General features: G+C 37.9%; 2 protein-coding genes across 3 annotated transcripts in view; one reads left to right on the forward strand and one right to left on the reverse strand.

The window, feature by feature from the left end:
* Positions 1-1,868, forward strand: part of ZRANB3 (zinc finger RANBP2-type containing 3) — a 37,153-nt gene extending 35,285 nt beyond the window's left edge. Inside the window, exons 19-21 of the mRNA XM_026040885.1 lie at positions 249-642; positions 1,286-1,417; positions 1,740-1,868. Coding sequence (XP_025896670.1) covers positions 249-642; positions 1,286-1,417; positions 1,740-1,838 — 625 coding nt within the window. The 3' untranslated portion in view covers positions 1,839-1,868. The remainder of the gene's footprint in view (positions 1-248; positions 643-1,285; positions 1,418-1,739) is intronic.
* A 2,007-nt stretch (positions 1,869-3,875) lies between these two features.
* RAB3GAP1 (RAB3 GTPase activating protein catalytic subunit 1) lies at positions 3,876-24,698 on the reverse strand. Of its 2 annotated transcripts, XM_026040838.1 has the most exons (25): positions 24,681-24,698; positions 24,493-24,548; positions 23,366-23,441; positions 22,130-22,262; positions 21,142-21,220; positions 20,490-20,606; positions 19,686-19,851; positions 18,767-18,866; positions 16,825-16,906; positions 15,868-15,936; positions 15,161-15,234; positions 14,338-14,430; positions 13,167-13,336; positions 12,764-12,862; positions 12,242-12,414; positions 11,515-11,569; positions 10,877-11,248; positions 10,117-10,254; positions 9,426-9,653; positions 8,929-9,025; positions 8,735-8,838; positions 8,508-8,623; positions 7,227-7,329; positions 6,032-6,052; positions 3,876-4,894 (listed from the first exon to the last, which is right to left on the reverse strand). In XM_026040838.1, the coding sequence occupies exons 1-25, from the start codon at positions 24,696-24,698 to the stop codon at positions 4,652-4,654; spliced, it is 2,982 nt and encodes a 993-aa protein (XP_025896623.1). In that variant the 3' UTR covers positions 3,876-4,651. The 2 variants fall into 2 exon arrangements, with proteins under 2 accessions (XP_025896623.1, XP_025896624.1); XM_026040839.1 differs by lacking the exon at positions 6,032-6,052 and having other exon boundaries at positions 4,652-4,894.
* Positions 24,699-25,279: the final 581 nt, after the last annotated feature.

Below are 25,279 nucleotides of genomic sequence, written 5' to 3' on the forward strand. Positions count from 1 at the left end.
CTATTGAATTGAAAAAAAAAGAATTATTATTCAGTTTACTGCATTTATACATGTATAACATTCAAAAGAAAAATCTCTCTCATTGTCAAATTTTGCTGAAATAGAACATAAATAGYATGTACTGTGCAGGATATTCTTTCTATTGGAATGAGTATTTTAAAAGAAAAAATTTGCAAATGCGTAATAACTACTGAAACGTATCAGTGAATTTGTGCTTTATGAATAGCTGTACTCTTTTCTCTGAACAGGTTGGTTGTAGAAAATGGAAAAGTTTCCTCAGTTCTTCATTCAGATCAGGCTGAAGAAGGTATTTCCTCCCTCCCCAAGGGCTATTTGCAGGCACTGGACAGCCAAGGGACCCCACTTTGTCTCAGCTGCCAGCAGCCAACGGTGCAGCGTGGCCAGGACTGCCTGGCCCCTGCTTGGGACACGCGGTTCTGCTCCCACACGTGCCAGGAGGACTTCTCCATTCGCTCCAGTCAGAGCTACCTGAGAACTAGAGTGTTTGAAATTGAACGTGGCATTTGCCAGTTTTGCAATCAGAATGCCCAGGAGCTTTATCTCAGCATCAGGGACGCGCCGAAGAGTCAACGGAAGAAACTGCTGGAGAGTTCTTGGATGTCTCACCTTCCCCTAGGGCAGGTAATAATATTGCCTTGCAAGGTGTAACAACCAATTGGTGTAATCCCATAGTAAATAGTGCTTCCTTTGTAAAATGCAAACCATTAGCTACCAAAGAAATCCAAAATGTTTAAAATAGAGGCTTCTACCCTGTACCCACAAAATAAGGAAAAGGAAAAACAAAGAAAATTGTGTCTTGGAAATGTGTTTTTCATCCTTAAGAGAGAGAAGTGTCAGAAGATTCCTCAGGAATAAAAATGGATAATAATWAAAAAGTATAATTACCAATATACAGACAGAACTGAAAAACACCMTATTAACTTAATGGATAAAATAAGGGATGTAATTAAAACATAGCTGCATAAGAAGCTAACCAGCYGTCAAGACAAACTGAACCACTCCTGTTTTCATTGGTATGGAACACAGTAGTAGGYATCTTGTCTTGATCCATTGTAATGTGCTTCAGTATGCTGCAATAATAATAATTTGCAACCAGAACTACAGCTTTTTGTTGTCCACTGGAAATAACAAAAAAGCAGCTAACTTATTTTCCTTCATAGCTACTTACCTATTTTTTTTTTTCTTCCTTGGTCTTGCTGTAGAGCATGTGTAGTTCAGATGGCTTATTTAACACTAYTACTATCATGTCCTTTGTTTCCTGCAGCTGAATGAAATTATAACAAACCCAACAGAAGGCCAGTTTTGGCAGGTGGATCATATCAAACCAGTTTATAGTGGAGGAGGACAGTGYTCCCTGGAAAACCTTCAGACTCTGTGCACAGTCTGCCACAAAGAGGTTGGTATGCTCACAAGTTTCTCCATTCCTGCCATGGAAATGTGCAATGGGCATCACAGCGGAACCTGGGCACTCGGGTACTGACAAGCACAGAAGAGCCTGGGGCAGAAGGGACCCCTGGCTCAGAGCAACAGGGATGGAAGGTCCTATTTTAAGGAGGATTGAGAACATGTCACATTAATGAACACATCTGCATTTTTGTATGTTGTCTACTACAAAATTAGATTGAAAAAGTTTAACCTGAGAGCTAATGTTTTCTCTACAAAATACTGTTGCCTAGTAACTTAATTACTGAACAGATGCATCTCTCTCGCTCTTGCAGAGAACTGCAAAACAAGCTAAAGAAAGAAGTCAGATGAAGAGGCGTTCTTTAGCTACGAAGTATGGCTGTGATATCACACAATTTTTTGTGAAGATGTAAAAATGCAAAATAATACRTCATAATTCAGTTTTCTTTATGCACAGATTTAAAATGTTTATCATGCTGTTGAAAGGGGAGAAAAAAGTGGAATTAAATCATTTATGTCATTCTGAAAGGACTGTGGAGGATTGCACAGCACTTGATCATGGTAATGTTTTCAGAGAGTTGTGATTTAAGAGCAAAATATCTGGMTATAACCTTAATACAATTACAGTGTATCACAGTTTTCATATTACAGCATAGTTAGACCATTAAGAATTGGAAGAAATTGTTCTGAAACTTCTGTTGATYTTACAATGTTCAAATACACTAGGGACAGTTGTGGGGTTTTATTTATTTTTCTTCAGATATTAAAATTACTATAGAAAATACAGTACCTGCCCCCTATTATGACAAATAGCATAGATRGTTATTTTAGAGGAGACAAACCCATCACACTTGCATAACGAACTAYTAGCAGTCTTACGTGTTTCAGAGCTGATTAGAATATTCCCCTTGGTGGCATTGGACATGGCTTCAGAAAATGTGGCTAGTTAGAGTTAACCATTATTGAAATCAGCTTTTCTTTAAAACAGCTTGTGATTATAATGTAATTCGCAGTACCTCATAATACCCATTGCTTGCTGTTTCACCAAAGGTAACTCACTTCTGTTGGAAATGCTGTAGTCACAGCAAAATTAGCTTGTTCTGCTTAAGAAAAATTCAGGGATGAACTGTTTAAATGTCTTTGGTTTACTTGAAATAAAATACTTTTTTTTGTAGTTTATGTAATAATATTTCAAAACATAGCAGGATTAAGCTGTAGAAAGCAGTGGATTACATTTTTTCATTCTCAGTGGAAATAAAAAAAAATAAAAACCAAGCTACTTAATTATACCACTAACCTTTGCAAAGTGTCATATTAGGACAATGTTTCACCTTGCAGCTTCCCTAGAAGGGAGAGAAACCCCTCCTGGAAAAGGGAGAGAGCTAAAACCAGGATGCATTCCCTAGGGGCAGTAGGAGTAGGTGCCCATTGACACATGGGCATCTCTGAAAGTGCTACAAGATTCTGCCAGTTTAAGTAAATTACAGGAAACTTTTGAGCTTCTTCTACTTTGCAAGAAAATGGTAAAAGTTTTAGATGCTGCTTTTGTACAGAGCAACCCAGCTAGTTTATGAATGCATCACGCCTACGGATGGCAAAAGCGGTAGACTCTCTCTGTCTGTGTTTGAATGTGTTACAAATATGACTAATTTAATGAATCATCCATTCCACAGTTTAAAAGACCAAGCAATGATAGCCTCAGTGCTAGATAATAAGGATTTGGGGTTTTTTAAATTTATACAGCCTTTAGAAAAAAATATCTTTTAATGCAAAATTTTGCATAAGTTAGGAGAACATTTGGAAAAGGGAGGAAAACAAGGGACTGGATAAAAAAGGTTCAGTTAAGGAAAATATTCATTAATTAGCTTAGTGTGACTTCTTTTTAAAAAGAAGCTACATCATTTAAAAACAAAAAAATTAGTAGGTGTTTGACTATGACTTCCCCAGGCTCTTCAAGGTCTTACCTCAGCTGCAATGTATAGAAAAACCTGTAGACCAAACTCCTATGACAAGATTATTTGTGAAAAACTTATTTATCCTGAAAATGTATTTCTACTTGATACAAATTGAGAGAAACACTGTACTCCATCCTTTCAGAGYATTACCTGGACCCCTACAGCATTAAAATTTAACCTTCTGTATTGAATAGTCATAGTCATAAGCAATKTTGTTCCTAGGTAAAACTGTGAGTATGACATTTGAAAGATAKTTTGAGGCACCCTTACCAGTAAACAGCAGTCTGACAGCAATTGTAAGTTTAGATTTATTTATTTTTACTGTAGTTACTCTTACATTTCAGTCTGCACTGTAACTCTGCTCTTTTGTTGATTTTGACCAAAGCACACCAAGACAAAGCAATGTTGGCACATACAAGTCATACTGTTTGCATGATAATCAGTGGGCTTAGCTTACAGTATGTCATGGAACTGTTTTATCATGTGTATAACAGATCAAAGACATAATACACATTTCAAAAAGTCTCTATAAATATCAGTAACTTAAAGTAAAACACTTTTGTACACATAATTTACATGAAGCTTTGGCCATTGCATGCAGGGGAGAAGATAAAGTATTCAAAATTGTCTGTGATCACTTAAGGCTATTTGCACATTAGGCTTAGTATTCAATTACAGCTGAGAAATACACTCCAGCATTTGGGAAGAGTGTCCAAGACATACAAGAAGATTTTGGACAACTGTTGCAGTAACAGAAGTTTAGCCTAAGCTAGAATTTACTGTATATTTTAAACAAGATCAAGATTTAAAAAAAAAAAAAGCTCAAATCATGTGATAGCAATAAATACAACTTATTTAATGTTTACATGTCAAGTAGACGTAACATTATAGAAAGATGATTAGGAACTACAGCAGCACATCTGCATAAATTTGAACATGAACTATTTGCATAAAGCCCATTAATGTCTGTCATTTAACAAGCTAATGCAAAAGAAGTTTTCCCCTCTGTTGAAAAGAAGAYTGAATTTTCTTCTCCTGAAGTCTGATAAAAAGCCCTTCTGAAGCTATTTTAAGCATCCCAGTTAAGGTTGATGCAGCCATCCTTCTTAAATACCAATTACACTCTATTCTTGGGAATATTATTCTCAATCGCCAATGACAACACTGTTTTCTCCTCACCACAAGCTGGATCAGTCTAAATTTAGACTTCCCTCCCTGAAGGAAAACAACTTCGTACTTGTGAAGACGCACCAGATAACAGCCAAGCTCCCTCAGAAGAAGGTCGTATCTGCCGAAAAGGCGCCCGCCAGGCGGAAGTCCTCTTTGGTGAGCACGCTGTACATGCGCTGTGGCAGCGCCTTGGAGTAAGGGGCCGGGCGCGGGACGGTCGTGCGTAAAATCACCTCACGGCCTGTGGGCGGCGGGAAGTCCGAAMCGGCTCCTGCGCTGGGGCGGCGCTCGTCTGCAGAGCCTGACCTCCTCACTTCTTCATCGAGCGGGGCCATTGCAGACGCCTTAAATAAAAGCACAGGTAGAAACTGCAGGATGAGCTGTTTCTTGACRTGAAGGAGCCAGAAAATGCATCATAAGGGCTGGAGCCAGGGGGAAAGACTAGAAATGGTGAACACATCAAAACGCTTTATGTATACACAGAGCAAGACACTAACGGGATGTCAAGAAATAAACTGCACAATCAAATGCAAGAGCCTTCAGCTGTGAAAGGTAAGCTCAGCCAAATTTAAGCTTCCTGTTTTAGACAGTGTGAAGCAAGGGGYTTGAGGAGACAAAATGCCCCCCTTCTCAAGCAGGCCTCTCTCTTTATGGCTACTTAACTGTCTAAGCCTCTTCTAAAATATTAATAATGCCCCTACTGCAGTCTTGACAAAGTCACTTGCCTTTTCAAGGTCAAGATGCTGCTTTGATAACTGCTTTTTCATAGCTGAAGGGCAGCCTGACAAGATCAGCATCACTGAGGAAACGGAACCCAGTGCCAGCTTCATCAACACTGGCACAGCAGCAACAGCTCTGTGAGCATGGGAAAAAAAGGGCTGCCTGCTCTTCAGTCAGCTCCCTAATAGTTCCCAATTATAAATATATACCAATAGCCTCAGGACAATCCTCACACATGCCCTTCTCTCAAGGCTTGTGGCTTTGTCACCTTTGTCATGGCACAGATCACCAGGGACAAATGCTGGCTGCTCCCTGAAGATCATTCCTAGGAAACTTAGAGGAAATACCCTCTGTTAGTTACCTAGTTCTCCCTGTCAAACTCCCTTYTGGACAAAGATCCAGAGGGTTTAGTGACTGTAATAGGTGTAGGTAATAGTTTTGGTGGTCTCTGGATTGTGGTTGCAAAAAACAAGGGGTTGCAATATAGAGAAAAAAAAAGGTAGGGCCACATATTCTAGCATTAGGCAATTCTAACATTGGCTTTAAGAAATGTTTAATTGTTTTATTTTTATGATTTCTGTTTCTTTTCATCATGTTAGGCTCTAAAAAAMGTCTAAAGAGAAACCTGTCCAGAAACATATTTTTATGCTTAATATGCCAGTAACAGTACAAACCAAATCAGGCTGTTTTATATCTACCTAAGGGTTGGATTCTATGCAGCTAGGGAAGATGAGTGGGAAATGAGGGACAAAATTGGTTACCTCATCAGAAGATTCAGTCAGCTTGAAAAGGGATGAGAAAAGAACCAGTGATGAAAGATAGAAACAAAGGCAGTCAGAGATGACTTACAAGAGGTTAGACAGAGGCTGTAGGTTTAAGAGACATCATGCATTGTAGTTCCAAGAACATGCATTTGCTGTCATAATCTTCCATGAGAATCTTTGAGAATATAACTATGCATTYTGTGCAATCTGTATTCAAGAGTCCAGGTTCAAAAGATAATGAACAACGATGCCATCCAGGTTTTTTAATCACAGTGCTTTCTGCTAAAATAATTCTTGGCAAACTAAACATAGGCAGGAGTGCTGCAGCTTCATGTGCCCTTAAGTTTTTTTTAGGTGACCAGCTACTAATGGGAGGTGTCTGTAACATGGCTTTACTAATTGCTCTTCCAAAAGGAATAAAACAATAGAACTTATGTACATTTTTATTAAAGATTACAATTAAAAACTTCTATTGGACACTGAAAGTATAAAACCATTAAAAATGAAAACGTGTGCACTCAGAAGAGTTACATGGTATTAAATTTTATGAAAAAGTCTGTAGTTAAGGCTGTTTTACGTGTTGAGATTTGCAACTAGATTTTCCCTAGAAATCCCCTAAAGACCCAACAAATGTTCTAAYTTTTCTGTTTCTCAGAATAACTGTGATCTGTTTTTTAGAATGTTCCTTTTTATGCTGAGTTGCAAAATATAAATCAGAAATTTAGAAATGAAACTCTTCCTAAACAGTTGACAGCAAAAGTGTCAAGTGTTCCAAGTATGAATCTCAGTCTAAAGCTACCCATCTATAATATTTCATATTAAAATGTGTTCTTCTACAATCAGCACACTCTCTTCATTCTTGCTCTACTGTTGTATATATTGTACACCTTGATGAGCTCAGAAGTTTTTTATCCTGTAAGAGCACTGCTGATGTCATCATTKGAAGGAAATCAAGTATTAAGGACACCTCTATGTACTAAGCTGATGGCAATATCGTGTGACCCTGGTCATCTACTGTCCTTTCTTCTTGCAAAGTTCTGTTACTGCCAAAATCATTTGGAACATTATGAAGAACTCAAGTACATGTTTGTAAAAAATACATGAATATTTGTATCAAAAGTAGACTGTTATCATGTAAGTCATTGCCTCACGCTGTTTGAATTAGTGAAAACAGCCAAGAACTCCAGCTTACCCTCTGAGCGTTCACAAACAGCTTATGGATGATGCTACCAGCAGGTCCTCTTCCTGCACCAACAACTGCCACTTCTGGCTGCTCCAGGAGAGAGTTGACAAATCTGATGGCACAAGTTATTAGAAAGCAAAGAATAAATCCACAAGTTCTCAGCTATACCCATTTTGTTCATCTAACAAAAAGGCAGTGTTTCCTAGGAAGAGTCCCAGAGATCGCCACATAACATTCTTCACACAATGCAGAACTGGCAGTTCTCAAGTCTAGAAATTTAAGGGAATAAAGTGACCTCTCCCATCTTCCCACAAAATTATCATCATTGCTTTTTCCTTCCTTTATTCACTTCACTCTAGCCTGAGGATCAAACTCCTCTCAGCCTTCAGTTGTTCCCTCCTTCCTTGTTGCTTGCTCTTTCATGCTAATGTTCACACTAACTGTTTTTTTCCGCATAGGTTATAACAAACATGAACAGAGGATCCTCCAGGATCCTCCCAGATAAGGGGAGGAAAGGCAGCTTGTACAACTGCTCRCACTGTAACCCTGGTGGCAGAGGCCAGACACCACCAGAAGCGAGTCAGCTTCTGAAAGGGCAACCATTTCTCTCAATTAACTATAAATACAGCCAAAGCTCCAAATTTCAGGTGCTGAAATCACGTATGATCATGTTTTTGAGCACAAAGTTACTGCATTGGTCAGACATCACTCCTCCAGAACCCAAGCATTAATAGTCAAAAAGSTATCTCATAGCAGCAAGAAGTTAACCTAGTTATTTATTTGACRTGTTGCTATTACCCTCTTTAAGCAATAGGTAAATAATCACACAACACGTAGAGATGCAGGGAAACACAACTAGTCACTTTTCATTTATRTGGTTTCTCTGCAAGAGATTTTAAATTAGTAAGGAGACTAGAAGATGAGAGAAATAAGAATTCTCTACATTTCCATATTAATGATGGAAAATATTCRATTCCTAGCCTTTCAATTTTAACTAGATGCTAACAAGGTTTAGGAAAAAAAAAAAGGAAAAGAAGAAATCAGAAATCTCCAGTAATATCTAGATAAAAATGGAATGAAAAGTCAATATAATTTTCAAAGACATAGTTAAATAGGCACAGATCACATTTCTAAGTCAGCTGGGAAGAGAGTAGCCAARTGTTCATATCAAATAAATATGATCCATTAGTATCTTTTCCAATGAAGAAAAGACCTGTATTACCATTATTTCCATCTGTCTTAAGTTTTGAGACTCCAAAGAAGAGGAAAAACRAGGAAAAATATCATTACCTTTGTAAATCTTCTCTCTGTTCTTCATTTTCACATTTGTCCACCCCAAATTTTGCTTTCAGAGATCGGGCCCTGGCAATGATTGCTTCCACACTCATGATCTGAGCAATGATTTCCTGTAGGGGTTTAAACAACAACAAAAGAGACATTGTATTTGCATTCCCATGAACACTGTACAAGTCTATCAAGTTTTTTAGCTTCAGCTAAAATTTCTTGGTAATTCTTACTTCCAATTTCTTGTCCTCCGGATTTGGGAACCGTAGAACTTTACTGGAATGGGATATTATCTGCTTAATAATCTTCTTAACTGAAGAGATATCATCTACTGTTTCTGTTAGGAAGAAAAGAAATTTAAAGACTTTAATCCCTGCTCATCATTGTTCATCCTAGAACATCCTAATGATTATTAAACATTATTTACCTTCCTCCTTTACCTTGAGTAGAGCAGCATGGATGATGCAAGGCAAAAGATGCCTTGCAAGGTCAGCTGGTTTCTGAACTGCAAGATAGTGAAGCACCTAGAATATCAGAAAATTTAACCACATTAATGCTCAAAACTGCTTCCCAAAGACAAGGTTAACTAGGAAAGATCAGTACCTATGTTGCAGAAGTAACAAGAATGGACCACTATTGCATGAGAGGACTTAATATACAGTTATTACATAAAATATCAGTGATTGCTGGCAGTCCCAAAAGCTTAAGCAAGGAACAAAAAATAATTTTACTAACAGTTTTTTTTTTTTTTTTTTTTTTTAAACTAACAGAGTGCTACTAACAGTTTCAATATGCATACACAGACCAAAATGTGTTATACCTATTCAAAACACCATCTAAATAATACATCTTGTAAAACTCACTCTTGGTGAGTTTTGTACAAGCATTACAGGGCAGGCTACCATCAGTCAAAGAGYTTTTTACCTTCTCTGCTTCTCTAGTGTCATCAAAGAGTCTCTTCTGCCTGCGGGCTGGGACAGGCTTTGCTGTCTCCCAGGCCTCTACCCACATGTTGCTGGGAATCTTCATTCGGGCGCTCAGCTCACCCTTAATTACCACATTGCCCTTTTCATCAACCACTTCCTCTTCGATGTAATCCCGTGGGGAATACCACCTCACAAAATCCTCCAGGCAACAACCAGGATTAGCTGCCTGGAATGAAGAGAGAAAAAATCCCATGTAAATGTGATTACATGGGTAGCAGGGCGTTGGGTTTTAGTGGACAGAGGCTAGGAGCCAAGAACTTGGGGAATTCAGTTCACAATCACCTAATTGTACCTTAGGAACAGAAACTGGGGGGCTGAGGAAAAGGATAACCAAGGAGTATATAAAGTTAATTTTTGATGGAATCTTGATTTTTTAGTCTTGAGTATAAGATGATGTGCAAATTTACCTAACTGCTACAGTCTAACACATCAGATATTCACAGATTATGAAAGGGTACTAGAGTTTTATCAACTGGTTTTTATCTTCAACTTTATTTTGAAACTGTTTTGGGGGCCGGCGGGGGGAGCGAATTAAACCTTCAGAAAAGCCTTAAAATTCATTGAAGACAAACAAGAGGGGTAATTTCATAAAGGGAAAAGCAGTCTCAGAATTCTTCAAGTAATGTTACCTTAAAAGACTCCATATCCGAGAGCAAGCAGGCGCTCTGCATGCGGGCCCGAAGGTGAGCGCCTTCTGCCGACGTKCCGAGCTTCGCCAGCACCTCAGACTGCTCTTCCAGCAAATCTTCAGTCATGGGGGCTGGCTCCTGCAACGTGGAAAGAGAAAAGCTGACAAATAATCCCTCCTTAGCCTTGCTCAGGAAGAAATGGCTGAAAGCACCTAAAAATTCATTTTTACTAAAAGGAAATTCGATCCCTGTACACATACGTATTTATAAAATCAAGAGAAAGGTATTGTCTTCAGTACATATACAGAGCTGAGTGCAATCAACACAGTGTTTTGTTGAAGCACAGAGCCACATAATTGAATTCTCATGACAAACTACTTCCCTGTAGTGAACCTTGATCTTATTTAGAACTAAACGTATTTGAGTTGCAAAAATGAACACTCAAAACCATTTTCAGAAAATACCTCGGCAACCTACATGCAGCTTCTTTATGTCTGTCCTGCAGTACAGGTTAGATAACTACATAATTTTTGATTATGTAAATCAAATCCTCAAATATAATACACAGCATGTGCGAACTTCGGTTTAAAAAGCTTAATCGATTTTAAAAAGAAAATGAGGTCATAACCCAAAAAGATTTAGCAAATTTAAGAATAAATACAGCTATAACTACAAACCAGATACAGCTTCACAATCATAAGAATGATTCATATCACATGACAGTCCTGTTGCACATCCTGTCCAGCTCCTGCTATCTAACCTGGGTTATTGGAATGTAGAGCGGCTCTCCTGGATGAAGCAACGTCAACTTTCCGTGCGGATGTAGACGACCTTCTGGTTTTATATTTACAGACTCTTTGCTGGCTTCTTTTGCTCCTCCTTTCTTTCCATTTTCCTGCCCATTTCCTTTCAGATCTTCTGTGTCACTCAGACATTCAAAAAATTCTTCTTCACTGTCACTCCACGATTCCCAGGACTTGCCAACTTCTTTATCAGTCTCCTTTGGATTTTCTCTAGAGTGGTCAGCTCCTTTTCCAGCATCACCAGAAGAAGCCCCAGGGGAACGATCAGATGCGTTCCCTCTTCTCCCTTCATCCCTTGCCTTCTTTCTTTCAATGCAGCAATTTAACATCTAATAAGTTAACGGGAAAAAAATTAATTACTTTCTAATGGAAAGTCACAGAGAAATGTGAAGTTATCAAAAAAGTTGCTAACAATTCTAAAAGATAGTAACTTCACTGAACTTGTTGCTACAACAAAACTTTTTCCCCTAAGAAGGGAAGCTCAGAATAATACAGACATAATTAAGCCTACAACAGTAAAATATTTAGCTAATATTGCTTTATTTTTGACTATTTCCTTATGAGAAAAATCATTCTCAAATTGGGAGATACTTACTTGAAGTTTTTGATGCAGTAAACAGCATCTCAGATCCGGAGGTCCACTAGCTAATCTAACAAAACATAGAAGTGCAAATATTTAAAATTACAAAATTAAATCCTCYACACTTGCATACATTGTCTTAAATAATATCAAATCCAAAAAAGGGTCAAATATCCAGATTAAAAACAGCCCCCACTCCCCAGCATTTCAACTAGGCAGCTGGTCTCAGCAGACAAGACRGTGCCTGACCAGCCCAGAAGTTAGGCTACATTTACATCCTAGGTGTCATCTCTGAAGTTCAGGGATTCACGTTAGCACAAAACAGACATTTTGTTTTGTGCAGACTGACTTGCATTGCCTGGTCAGTCTCCATTTGGATGTTAAAGGGTAATACTTTCAGGCAGCAAGTTAAGCATCTTTGACTTTTTTTAAAAAAAAAAAAAAAAACCACCATCATGACAGAAGCCAAGTGTTGCTATAAGCTTCCTTTTCCTCATTCACATAACTGAGTGCTCTCAATCGAGCTTCCTCTAGACATCTCAAAAGTTTTCCAAGGAGGGCCCAGATGCTTTTCCCCCACTGCCAATTTTTTCTTGTCTTTAAGGAAGGAGGGCAATAAAAATAGAGGATGGCATATGCAAGCAGCAAATTGGGAGTAATTTTCAAAGTCATAGCGGAAGTCACAGCCATCTGCTACTGATGCAAAGRACATTTTCAGTGACGAAACAGCAGCAACTCTTACCCTGGAATAAGGTAGTTGTTCTCCCATCTATAGCGCATTTCTAACACAAATTCTTGCCAGAGATGTGCCACTCCTTTTACTCCTCCATGGTAGAAGTTTATCATACAAAGACACAGAGCTAGTTTGTACGTCAGACTATCGGAAGGGGCAGATTTAAACTGACTGAAGAGATTCTACATGAGAAATAACAGAAAGCAGGAAATACAGATAAAAACGACATGTTTAAAGTTTCTRTCCCAAAAGCATGAGACCTGTGTCCTGCTTGTCAGTACAAGTGAATAAATAAAAGTCTTCACTCGCTAAGTATAAACCACCAAAAAAGATGGTCTTAGAAAAGGCAAGCGGAAACCCAACAATATTCATTCACTTTTTCAACCTGRGAGTTCCAGAAACAGAAGTTTTTCTCTCCAACAGTTCTCTGTTATAAAACATAAGGGAACTCAGCAAAGCCTGTATGAACATATACTCAAAATCATCCTTCCCCCATCTCTGCCACCAACCCACCCCAYCAGTAAAACTTACATAATCTTCATTCTCTGGAGGGGGATTGTTTCCTGTTGAAATGCTAGTTCTGCTTTCAGATCCATCTGTGAGTTTGTCAGCAGCATCAGGAAATAAAAACTTAAAGAAACAAAKAAACAAAAAATTCTCTCAGTATCTTCTGCTCATTCTCTCCTCCACAAAGATATAATTTGTTATAGACTATCCAGCACTATAACTAAAATAGAGTTCATAATTCATTTTAAATTTATATTGTATAGACTTCCAACAACCTAGGCTATATTTCATGATGCTGATCAATGCAATTAAAATAACAACAGCTATTTATTCTGCATCAAACTTATACCACTACGCTGCAGTGTTAGATAATGAAATACGAAAAAAGCATTAGTGAAAGCATAAAATACACTTTGTGAGAGCTCACCAGGAGAATAGCATTCAGAACTTCATTATTTAAAGGCGATTCATCTACACCTCTGTGCTTGCGAATTTTTTTCTTTGCACTATGAACCATATTTGTAACAGATAATTTATGGATTGGGACTGGTGCAGGCTCTGTAAGCTTCGACAAAGCATGGGTAATATCAGCAACATCTATAAAATAAAAAAAAAAAAAAGATGCCTTTTAAAAAAGAAGTTTGGCACTCATATTGAGACTATTTTATATTGACTTTTAGCACCTTCTTAACCTAAACCATCCCACTGTGCCACCATGTTCCATACCTGACAGCCATTAGAGACAAACTTAAATGAATAATTGCCAGCAGCCTGGAAAACTACATTTAAGTTTTAAGAAAATGAGAACTAATGAGAGCTAGAGATCTTTTATGTCAAGCACAAGAGTAACACATACCCTACTTTATCTAACACATTGTAAAGCTAATTAACTAGCRACCTCTTTGCTCTTGAGCTCCTTCAAAGATAACCAAAGAAAATATACCAATGCAGACCTCATTTGGAAGGAGAAAATAAAAGAGAAAAAAACACAGATGAAGGGAAAAAAAAAAAATCAGTAGGAAACAAGAAAATGGGTCACCAGGAAAAGAAAAGCTAAAGAAATGGACAGACACATCAAAGAGATGTCAGTTAATATCTATATTGCTTGGATAAAATTTGACCAGTTGGCCAGATAGTTTAGGGTTTAGCTTTATTATACTTTTCTTCCTTATCTACTGTGAATAAAATAATCACTTAAAAATGGAGACAAGAACAGAACAGATTACTCTTAAAACAAGCAGTTAAAATATGGACAATATAGTACTTCAAAAAGCAGAAAGAAAGCGCAAAAAATACAAAAATATGGGAAACAGACAAGAAAACACATTTGCACAAAACCAACTAAATACAATACATGCCAAATTTCACTTTCCAGTAGGTAACAAATACAACAATATCTTCCTATGGGCCTTTGAGAGCCAAGATATGCATAGAATTCATGAGAAATGGTACRATGTGGCACTGACTGCTCCAGAAAATGCATAGGACTAATAGTTACAGAATAAATATCAAACTGAAGTCAGGAATACAAGGCAGTAGAGACCGGGAAGGTAAAATAATCGTGGAACAAATGACAGCAAACAAGATTTGAGTTTTACCTTTTCCTTCTTCTTCAAATGCAGATCTTCCAAGTATCTCCTCAGTTGACTCCTTCCGCCGACAAAGCTTGTAGAACTCCGTAAGAAAATCACCTAAGAAAAATCAAGTTTCAAATAATTGCTCAATTAAAAAAAAAGATAACTCACAAAATGATTACTGAGGGATAGCAGTACCAGTTTATCTTAAAATAATATGATAAATAATAAAATAAAATGATAAATAATAAAATAATATGATAAATAATATGATAATTTTTTAAACATCCTAAACCAAATAATTACAGTTCAGGAAAATGCACGGCTAGACAGCTATAGGCCACCCCTCCAGAGCACAGTTCTTCATCCAGCTTCATCCATTTCTTCCCTCACAGTGAGTTGAAAGTCACCTGTACGTTGTGATTTCTTCATTTTGAGGCCCTTTCCCCAAGAAACTAGCAGGCCAGGACYGAGAATAGTTCAGTCCTCCTCACCTACAGATTTTCCTTGACTGACATAGATAGATGGAAATAAGGAAGGTTCCACTAAGGAACTGGATATGGATAGAAAGGATCGTATAAGCTTTTAGGAAATACAGTTCTTTATAGAACCAGGCAAAATAAATAGTTATTATCTGGAATCTAGTAAAGTAAGTAGATACACAGATGCAATACAATCAGTAACAACATGGCTGCAAATACTGCACTCTTGAAAAAGAGACCCAAAATTTAGTCCACCCAGACAAAGAAACGAGGGGAGTCAGGACAGAAAGGTTATGAGGAATCAGCTATTCACATGCTGGCAGCTAAAGAGCTGTAAGAGAAGCTAAGGAATTCTGATATCTTACCCAATAGACACTGAGGATTATCTGCTTTTCTGACTCGCACGGACCACTGGGGTGCTTGAATAGGATCAAGGTCCCTTAAAAATAAAACACAARGTTTCACACTGATGGTGACAGGAAGAAAGAGATGAATATCAAGTTCTTAATAACTGGGAAGTCATAGACAGGCTAGGAAAGTTATAACATGGATCATATTACAGAGAAAAGCATGACAGTGTTCTGAAAAGAAAGCAAGAATGTTTCAAGTGCACACACACACACACACACAACATGAGTAAGAAACATACAAGAACTCAAAATTAAATTTTAAGTAAAACTGTTCTCAATTATTGTTAATACTGCAAACTCATTTCCACATTAATATGAAAATAACTACTTTTTTTCCTTTTTTTTTTTTAATTAAGGAAAAATACTGTTCATCACCTTTACGAGGCTTTGCAAAAAGAATGGATGACACTCTGGGAGTGAATTCTTTTTACTTTCCACAGTCTACTTTTTGGTATCTTCTTTCTCAAGAAACACACAATACACAGAACTTTTCAGTTTAGCCTGAGATTATTCTCRAAGACTGTGGGGCCTGTTGCATGTTGAGATCATGATACGGTAACAAACATGAAAAAGCATTTCAAAAGCTGCTGTTTTCCCGATTAGACATTCTCCCAAATGACAAAATAGACTTTAAGTATTTACGATTCAGATAAAATACTTACGAATAAACATCGTTCTCAACGATTATACCTTCTGCTAGGTGAGGCCACGTGGTAGCTAAATGGAGCTCACTGAAACAAGCAAGATTTAAACCTTTGATTGATACTACAAAGTGCTCTCGCCAGCAAAGGTCAGATTCTGAAAGGCACACATGACAGTTCATACTTAATTCCCAATATATATTTTGCAGCTAAGTCCAAYGAACCACTGAATCAAACTCTAAGGTGTCAAAAACACATAGTTAACTAGACAATCTTAATTTCAAACTCAAAATCTGGCAAAAGTGTATGAAGTACGGTGCCTTTCTTCAGAGCGGAGTTTTAGGGGGTTTTATATTTTGGTTTTTCTTTGCAGGACAGGGAAGTTTAGAGAGGGATGACCAAAATGTATTTTTCCAACAAAAAATGTGAAGAAATGTGCATGTTTTCAATGAGTTTCTTTTTGTTACATTCTACTGATAATTCTATAGCATGGCACCCAGTACTGTACTAAACTTTACTGGTATCCAGCATTCACAACGTTTTTGTAACTTCTCTCCAAAAAAGGAGAAATTGCACACAGTATTTTAGGTAACTAAGTATATTGGAAAGAACAAACTTTCATAAATTGGCTACAGTATTAAAACACGTCAAACTGCATTAAGCAATCCCTGCATTTGTCAAGTGGTGAGGAAATTTCCAGAAGAGAACACAAGAGGGATCTGAATAATTCAGTTTAGAGATCTTCTCAATGTCATAGTTAAAAAGAGAGCAAACACAATCCCTCAGGAAAGGCACATGGTTTTTAAAGTTTATCTCCAGTTAAGGCACATTTCTGCATAACCTTACCTAATAACCACAGGCAGTAGGTAATAGCCTTACCTAATAACCATAAGCAAAGGCTTATATACCTTCATATACTTAAAGGTATATAAGCCCTCTATTAGAGGAGTTACAAAATTCAGTTTTCTGAACTCTTACCTAATGGGATCCTCACAGGCACCAAACGGTAACTTCCCAAATTCAAGGCCTCCAACTTCTCCTCCAACCAGAGCATCTATGTCTGAAGAAAGATCAACACATTTTCCATACAGTATTTAAGGGATACATTAAGATACTAGTTGAATCTCAACTTCACACCAAAAAGATTGTASTGCATAAGCTGATCCAGGAACAGCTAAAGTGACAGCGTTTTGCAAAAGCAATTCTAGCACATAGCCAAAGTAACTGTTATATAAATTATCTATCCTATCTAAATTCTCTGTTCTTTTTTGAAAAAAGCTCACTGAATGTTTTAAGGTAAAATCCCAGGCTAGCTATTCACATAAAACTACAACTGAACACAGCAATAGTTGTAAACAAGATGACCATCTCTACTTTCTGCCATACATGAAGCTCCTAACTCCTCTAACCAGAATCTTCAACTAACTAATCTCTACCTAAACTGTTCAAGTAGTTTGAACGGGTAGCACAACTCGTTCATTTTAAATGAAGGAGTCTGGCTTAGCAAAGAACTATATCAAGATCGAGAAAAATACAGGAAATATTACGCCCTGCTACTGCAATCATGCAAACAATCTGCAGGAAAAAAATAAGAATAAAAAGCTGTAAAATTGGTCTCCCAAATTCTTTAAATAAACCTCATCTACCTACAAGGAGAAATAACCAGCTGCAAAAGCGCTGATTTTTGTTCTCCYGAAGAGCAGGATGTATTAAATACTTTCATGTATTAAGGTTCTTCAGCATTCCTTAGATGTAAAACACACACTATCAACTTCTCAGAGCACATTATTTTGATTAGTCTAATACTTTTTTCTTTATAACAAATGCAAKTCAAATAATTAGGTACCCAGACCAATGTCATACAGAATCTATCCTTCTAAGCATGACCTAAATACCTTTATCTTATTAGATAAACCTACTACGAAGCCAAGAATAGAACCCRGGCATTTTATAACTCTATCCTATGCATGAGGTACCAAGTCACTAATAAAAGAATATGTTAAGAYAGAACAACATTTATCATTTTCCTACAGAATTGTTTAGCTTTGAAACACAAGCTTATAACTGATTCCCTAATGCTGCCTCTGTATGAACAGGCCTGTTAAATCCTTACATGCAAAGATGAATGAGTGGTACCAGCAGACAAGTATGCAAGAGCTCATTGTGGGATTATCAAGTGGGCATATTAACCTAGTTCTTTATAAATAGCACCATCACTGTATAAACTTACTAAGTCTGCTGTAATTACTTCAATTTTATGACTTTCTTTTTCTGCCTAGATTGCCATAAAAGGCTACTAAAATAGAAAACTTGAACATCTATTTTCCTTTCACAAACAAGCAAAATAATCAAACACTTTGCTTATTTAGGACTGTGTAAACTAAAAAATAATAATAAAAAAATCCAAATTTTCACTTAAAGTGAGGCCCACATAATTATTTCTCATTTCCCCAATGTCAATGCAGAAACAGTGAAGTATTAAGAATCAGTTATTTCACTGAAGTAACTGACTACTAGCGCAAAGCACTATGACCTAACAAAACCTGAATCTGCCAWGGTTTTCCTGTGGAGCATAGGGCAGAATTCCTTATGGACAGCCATCCATTTCTCTTGGAGCAGAAACTACAGCTTTAYAGCTATCACTACCTATACATCACCTTTCAACTTTAACAGCAAAGTATATTGGTAGATATAGTCCTAACCAAATCACCCATCACAACACCATCACAGACATGGTTAAAGAACAGCTTTCAAGTTACTGACTTATCACAGGGAGTGGAAAGGCACTCAGCTCTAACCAGAGCCTTCTGTAGCAAAGCAGACTTAACAGTTTTACTCTTCTGGCAAGATACATAACCGTATCCTTTAGCATCCACTGCTGACCTCAAACCAAGTTTTTCTGAGGACACAAATTTCCTACCTGGTGGCTGTTGGGGCCAGAAATACTGTTGCCAGTCTTGAAGCACGTACGTAAGCCGAATAGCCATGCTAACAGGAGGCAGTGGGGTCAATGGACACCCCTTGAAAACAAACAATACAGGAAAAATTGCAATTTCAAGAGTACACCCAGCAGAACAATCTTAGGGCTTGTACAGATCTTAGGTTGTTTTAGAACTGGTTTCTCAAAACTGCCATATGCTTGGAATGATCACAAAGGCCCTGTTAGTTCAGCAAGACACCTGCATGTAAAATTAACCATTCCACTAAAGTTCATGAGATATTTACATATTCTGTAAGTTATAGACAACTCTAAGTCAAAATCCTTAATGCAAACCTAACATTTCATTATTTTCATTTTTTGATGAGATTACTGATTATCAATACTAGTCAGATATACCACTCTAAAAACAAAGTTTAGATTTCAATTGTTGTTCTTCATTCTTAAAATGTATCTGACTATAGATAAATTTATCTATAAAGCTATATATAGCTTTATATATATATATACACACACACATATACAGGGGATATATATTATACACACACACAGGGGAGCTATAAAGTACCAAAATAAAAATCCATGGTCCTTCCCCGTTGTTAAGCACCAAAAAAGTTTGTTTCTCGGAGATAAGAAGACAAGGTTACAGGCAGGCTAACACATTCTTTCACATGCTGACAGAAAATAGAGGAGGAGCAAGAATGTGATCAAACTGCATAATAAAACCCATGTTGATATTTGCTATTTACTGTCAGTTAAAAAATGTCACTATCTAGAAAGTCTTTGCTGATATCCACAGTGTTCAGTCTCATTCTTAAAAAAAGTCTTTATAAGAAGTCTAAGAAAAAAGTAATAAAATAATTATTCTTAATATTAATTATATGCATTTGGATGCACTTACAATCTTGGATTTGAAGACATCTAGTAAACCTGATAAATGAGTATACTGATTTGGCACTTTACGAAGATGAACCATTTCAAAGTCAGTTCGCACTCCTGGACCTTGGCATTCTCCAACATACATTCGTCGCCACTTATGATGTATTTGCACAAATAGTGGTACCTGACTGTAAAATATAAATATTTCAGACTGAAGTGCTATGTCCTGCAGTCATTAAAACTACTTCAATATTTTAATGTAATTTCTTATCTGTTAACACATGCAGAAAAATATTGCCATAATGCAGAATTTTTCATTCAATGGGATGCTGCTTAAAATATTTAAGATCAATTACAAGAGCTACTGTTAATTCCACCGTTAAATGACATGCATAACAAATAGTCATGCCATAAACAAAGCCTTATCAATAACTTCAGTCATTTGATTTTCAAACAAAACATGTCTATAGGAAATTTGGAAACTCATGGTTACCACATGTAAAGTAGTATTCATCTGTTTTTACTAGTCATTTTCGCATACTAGTTATTCCAAGAGGTTATAATAGCTTTTAAAAAACTTTGAGGCTTTTATGTAACATGTACATGTAAACATGTAACATGTTTATATGTTTATAAACAACCAAATCAATGTTTTTAAAGTTTCCACAGGAAGATTTTTAATAGAAAATGTTATTTTTTAATAATAAGATTATGCTGCATATAGAACAACTTTACAGGGACAAATATTTTCCTGAATACTGAATATTTTCCTCACAATAATTTGTATAACCATTCTGGACAAAAAAAGGGTTGTGCTTTCACTTACCAGCCAGTGTTTCCCAAAGCAATGGAAACTGAACTCAGCAGCAGGTTGCATTTAGATTCACTAAGAACAGCTTCATTATTTGCTGGAGCAATAACCACAAATTCACGTAAGCCATACCTTAAGAGAACAAGACAGCCATGCAGACATAAGGTCAGCTAACATACTGCTCTAACTTGTATCCCAAGTCCAGTCTCTGTGTCATGCCATATAGCTTCCAAACTAGACAAAGCTTATTCCTTCATTGACTGCCTGCATTCAAATGTGTAGATATATCCYAGCAGTTTTTCAGAATGACTATCAAAACTTGCGATATGCTTGTGAGAGAGCACTTTTTTTTCCCTGTAATACATTTTAAAAGTACCATTATGGGGGAAAATGATTAAAATTCTTTTTAGTATAAGCAGAAAATATTACGTCTGATGSTAATTGACAACTTTAAATATGAACATTTCTCAGCTTCATTTTTAATCCTGTCATTATATAACCTACACTTTAGTCAATGTCTCCAACGTGATTTTATTTAAGCTTTAACTCTTGATGCAAAAATAACAAATAAAAATACACAAGTGATTATGCCAGTGTGGAAGATATTTCATTTTTTCAAAAGCTAGCTAACCTTTCTCAGATTAAGAAAGACAACAGGTTTACATACCATCTTACCAGGCAGTGCGCTCTGGGAGGAAAGTCATTGTTCACAGACAGCAAGTCCTGCATAGGCAGAGGAAGGGCATCTGTGGGAGAAAAAATAAAAAGATACATAAGAGCATCAGGTTCCATTCAAAAGATTTGAAGTTTTTCATAAATGAAAGAAAAGCATGATGTTTTAACTACCTTTATCTTCTTTTAGAAGATTTCAAATAAGCTTTGTAGGGTATTTCATTATATATTCTAATATATATGTTATAATGTAATATATAGGTTATAATGAAATCTTTTTCAAGTATTCTTGTTAATTGAATTTTCCTCTCAGTTTACTTTCCTAGCATTAAAAGCAGCAGAGCAAAACATAAAAATATATATGATATAAAAAAACAACTAGAAAGTAACTGCCAGCTGCTASTACTCCCAGTCTTCCCTTCACTTATCCTCAAAGATCTACCCAAATCTGTGATACTCAGAACATCATTCTTCATCCTTCTGGAAGCTATCAAACACCAGGTCAGCAGGAGAAGGAATGTAGCAGACTTAAAGATATGGGTAATCTTTTTATGTTTCCTTTCAAAATSGACAGTTCCACTAATATGCAACCAAGAATGCAAAAGTGCTCATAGGTTACTTGTGCTATCCGAAGATTTGAGATGCATATCAATTTTATACGATATGAATTACAAGAACTTGCCAGAACTCTGCAAATGAGTTGTTTTCTATTTTTCCAAAATAAGACTAAAATTATACGAACTAATGAAGCAAATAATTTTTATACTTTGAGTCAACTATAGTAGAAATAATTTAACTAAACAGGAGATACAGATTCTTAATGTTTTAAAAAGCATGAAATGCACTTTAAAGACAGCACTCTGAGAACCTCTAAACATTCCTATGAGAACAAAATTAATGTAAATTCAACACTCCAAATTATCTTTTGTCATATTATCGTAAAACTTATTACATATTTCAGACGTAAGAGATGTAACAGCTACCTTCTACCAATTCTTCTTTCGCATCTTTTTCACTGGGTCCTTGTGCAAGATAGTGATGGGTAACTGAGAACTTGAAGTCTGCAAACGAGATTTCATCTGATTTCTCTTCCCATGCTCCTGTGGTATAAACACCCTGTATAAATGCATAGAAAAGAAAATATGATCTGATGGCAGACATTTAGGTTAACTTTCATGAGCTTTACAAAACCTGCTGCCCATATATGTTCCATAACATTTAGCCATCTTCTTCTACTCCTAAGGTTTTGTTCTAAATAGCTAGACATGGTTTAATTTAAAGACACTCTCCAAACACTTCATAGAGTTAGCTAAATGAAGAAATCCAGTGTTTCAAATAAGCTTGTTCATTTCAAGGAGCTGCATCTTTCCTACAAGTCTTCACAGMTACATGGCAATCAAGAGAATTCAAAAAGTGATCTAGAAAACAAGCCATATGAGAATACACTAACAGCTCAGGTTGAAAACTATTTCACTAGATAAGCTCTGTATCCTGATTAAAATTAAGGATCACTACCTACAGAAACGTAACAGTCATGCATGTCACCCTGTGTCACATGCTCTAGTGCCCTTGCTTGAGCAGAGAGGTTGGACCAGGTGATCTCTAGAGATCCCTTCCAACGTCAACCGTTCTGTGACTATGTGTTTATGATTCAATCCAGAGCAGCTAAATTTATTTGCCCTGGTACACGAAGAGCTCGGTAMTTACCCACGTGGCATATATGACCGAAGGAACACTACCAAGACTCTAATTAGGCTTTGAAAAACAGAAAAAAAAATCCCTCTGATCTATGAAATGTATTAAAGCAAAGGCAACACTATGCAAATCTCAGCCATCGGCACAGGAGGCATGGCAAAGGGACAGGAAGGAAGAAATTCCCCGAGAATGTTTACAGATTCAAAACTGGGAGGAAAAAAAAAAAGCCTGGACCCTAAATAAAGATGCTGCTTTACCAGTAAAAGTGTCAGTACCAGGAAAAGTATCAGGTTGACAGACAATCCATGAATAATCAACTTACGGGTGTTGTGGGGTTTTTTTTTTTGCCTTTTTTTTTTTTTTCTGGCCAAATGTTCACTTTTACCAGTGAAATTCCCCCAAAAGCTAATCATTTTCTACCACACCTAAGAAAATATCAGTTCAAAGTATATGTATAACATGTATTATCAGTTTATCAGTTACTAATTCTAATTTGAAAATAAATTTCTGAAGCAGTAACTGACCTTTTCTAGAGGTTTGCCTGAAGAAATCCCAATAAGTTTCCAGTCATTCAATACTTCTTCTATTCTTGAAATAAATCTAGTTAGGGGAAAACGCATTAATAACTGCAAAAMCATTAAGCCTATATTATAATTCAGCTCCCTTAAAGAAGTATGTTGTCCTACTATGGAATCCCTCCCCAAAAGTAAGTGTTGCATAGTTTATTTTTAGCTTTTAAAATTCCTTCACAAAGAAATCACTTGTAACAGGACCTGCAATTCCTGTCACTAGTCTCCCGGTACTATAATTCGGGAGGGCTAAAAACACACCTTATAGCAAACTAACCAACAACAAGCAGTTTGCACAGCAGTGTTCCAGCTCCGTAGCTGGATAGTTTCCATTTAAGCGAAGACACTTAAAGCAATATTCACTAACACAAATAAAAGGCCCCGGGTAGSTGGCAGAGCACAGTCTAAGGACTGGGCAACTCTGGGGCAACTCTGATGCGACAGAAATGTTACATTTTCCTTTTTTTATCTGTTACATGATGTTTCTGTGCAAATAGCAAAGGCCTGTCTGAAGCACAAAAGCACAACCGGAAGCAGAAAGCCTCCCAAACACTTAAAAGCAGTGGCCAAAAGAGCCACRTCCTTACACAAACAAGGCTGCACGTCTGTGCTCATATTTCAGGCGCTTMTTAATGACTACTATGAGTAAGCTTTGAGTAATACAGGATCTCTAATTGTTTGTGTGGGGGGGTTCTGTTTGTTTTTTCTTCTGGTTTTGCAGCACACTGATTTTAGCAAAACAGGCCCYGACTCTCTGCAGAGAAGGGCAAACCAAATACAGAGTTACAACCCAAATGCCACRCAAGAAACAGCAGCGCTTTCAAGCTTGCAGCCTCCACCTCCTTCTGTCACGGGCATCACCCCAGGAAAGGGCGCATTAAAAATAAATATTCACATATATAGAATATAGGCGCTTTCTTAGATATTCTTGGGTCTGCTCGGCTATAACTTGAGATGCTTACGGGACCCCCGGAGCGGCCGCTGGGGGCGGCCGTTGGGGGCGCCACCAACCCCCGCCCCGCACCACGAGCCCCCCCCGCCCCGCGGCGCCGCCGGAGCCCGGGGCTGCGGGCGGCACCTACCTCTCCCACTCGGAGGCGGTGGTGAAGTCCGTGATCTCGAACACCTCGGACTCGGGCTGCGGGGAGAGAGCGGCAGAGGCCGTGAACGGGGCAGGCCGAGGCCGTGCTCAGGAGGAGGCAGAGAGGGAGAAAGAAGATGGAGAAAGAAGATGGAGAAGAAGAAGGAGAAGGGGGGGGGAAACACTCACTTCGCTGTCCGCCGCCATCTTGCGCCGCCGCGCGCGGGGCGGGGCAGGGCGGGAGGGCGGTGCGGCGCCCGGCCCGGCCCGGCCCGGCCCGGCCCGCCATGGCGGCCGCCACCTCGCGGCCGTTGGGCGCCGGCACAGCCCGCGGGCGCCGCCCGAGGGGGCGAGAGCGAAAACGGCCCTCGGTGGAGCCCGATTCCAGACCTTGAGCCTTCCTCCTGCCCCATACGTCTAGCCGATTCCCCACCCCAACACACACCTCCAAAAAAATATATATATATATATATAATATATATGAGGTTCATCAAAGCTGCTATCAAGCTACCTGAAAGCATATAAATCTCACTGAGAAGTTATTGGTAAGGCGGAGTGAGTGTTTAGAAGAATGAGGAGACTTAATGCACCAGAGAAAGCGATAGRAATAGAGTACTGAAAGTGAATAAATAAATAAAATAAACAGGAGGGAGGCGGGCCGAGCTTTGGCGGCTGGGAGCCCTTCCCTCTRCTTTGGCGCCGATCTGCTCGAGCAAAATGCCCCTTGGGCGAGTTGCCTTGGTGACATGGTGTAAACGAAAGGGCCTCCTGGCAGCCGCGGCCTGCAG

Source organism: Nothoprocta perdicaria, unplaced genomic scaffold (genome assembly GCF_003342845.1).
Source record: "Nothoprocta perdicaria isolate Ctin4 unplaced genomic scaffold, notPer1 scaffold_27, whole genome shotgun sequence".
NCBI classification, from domain to species: Eukaryota; Metazoa; Chordata; class Aves; order Tinamiformes; family Tinamidae; genus Nothoprocta; species Nothoprocta perdicaria.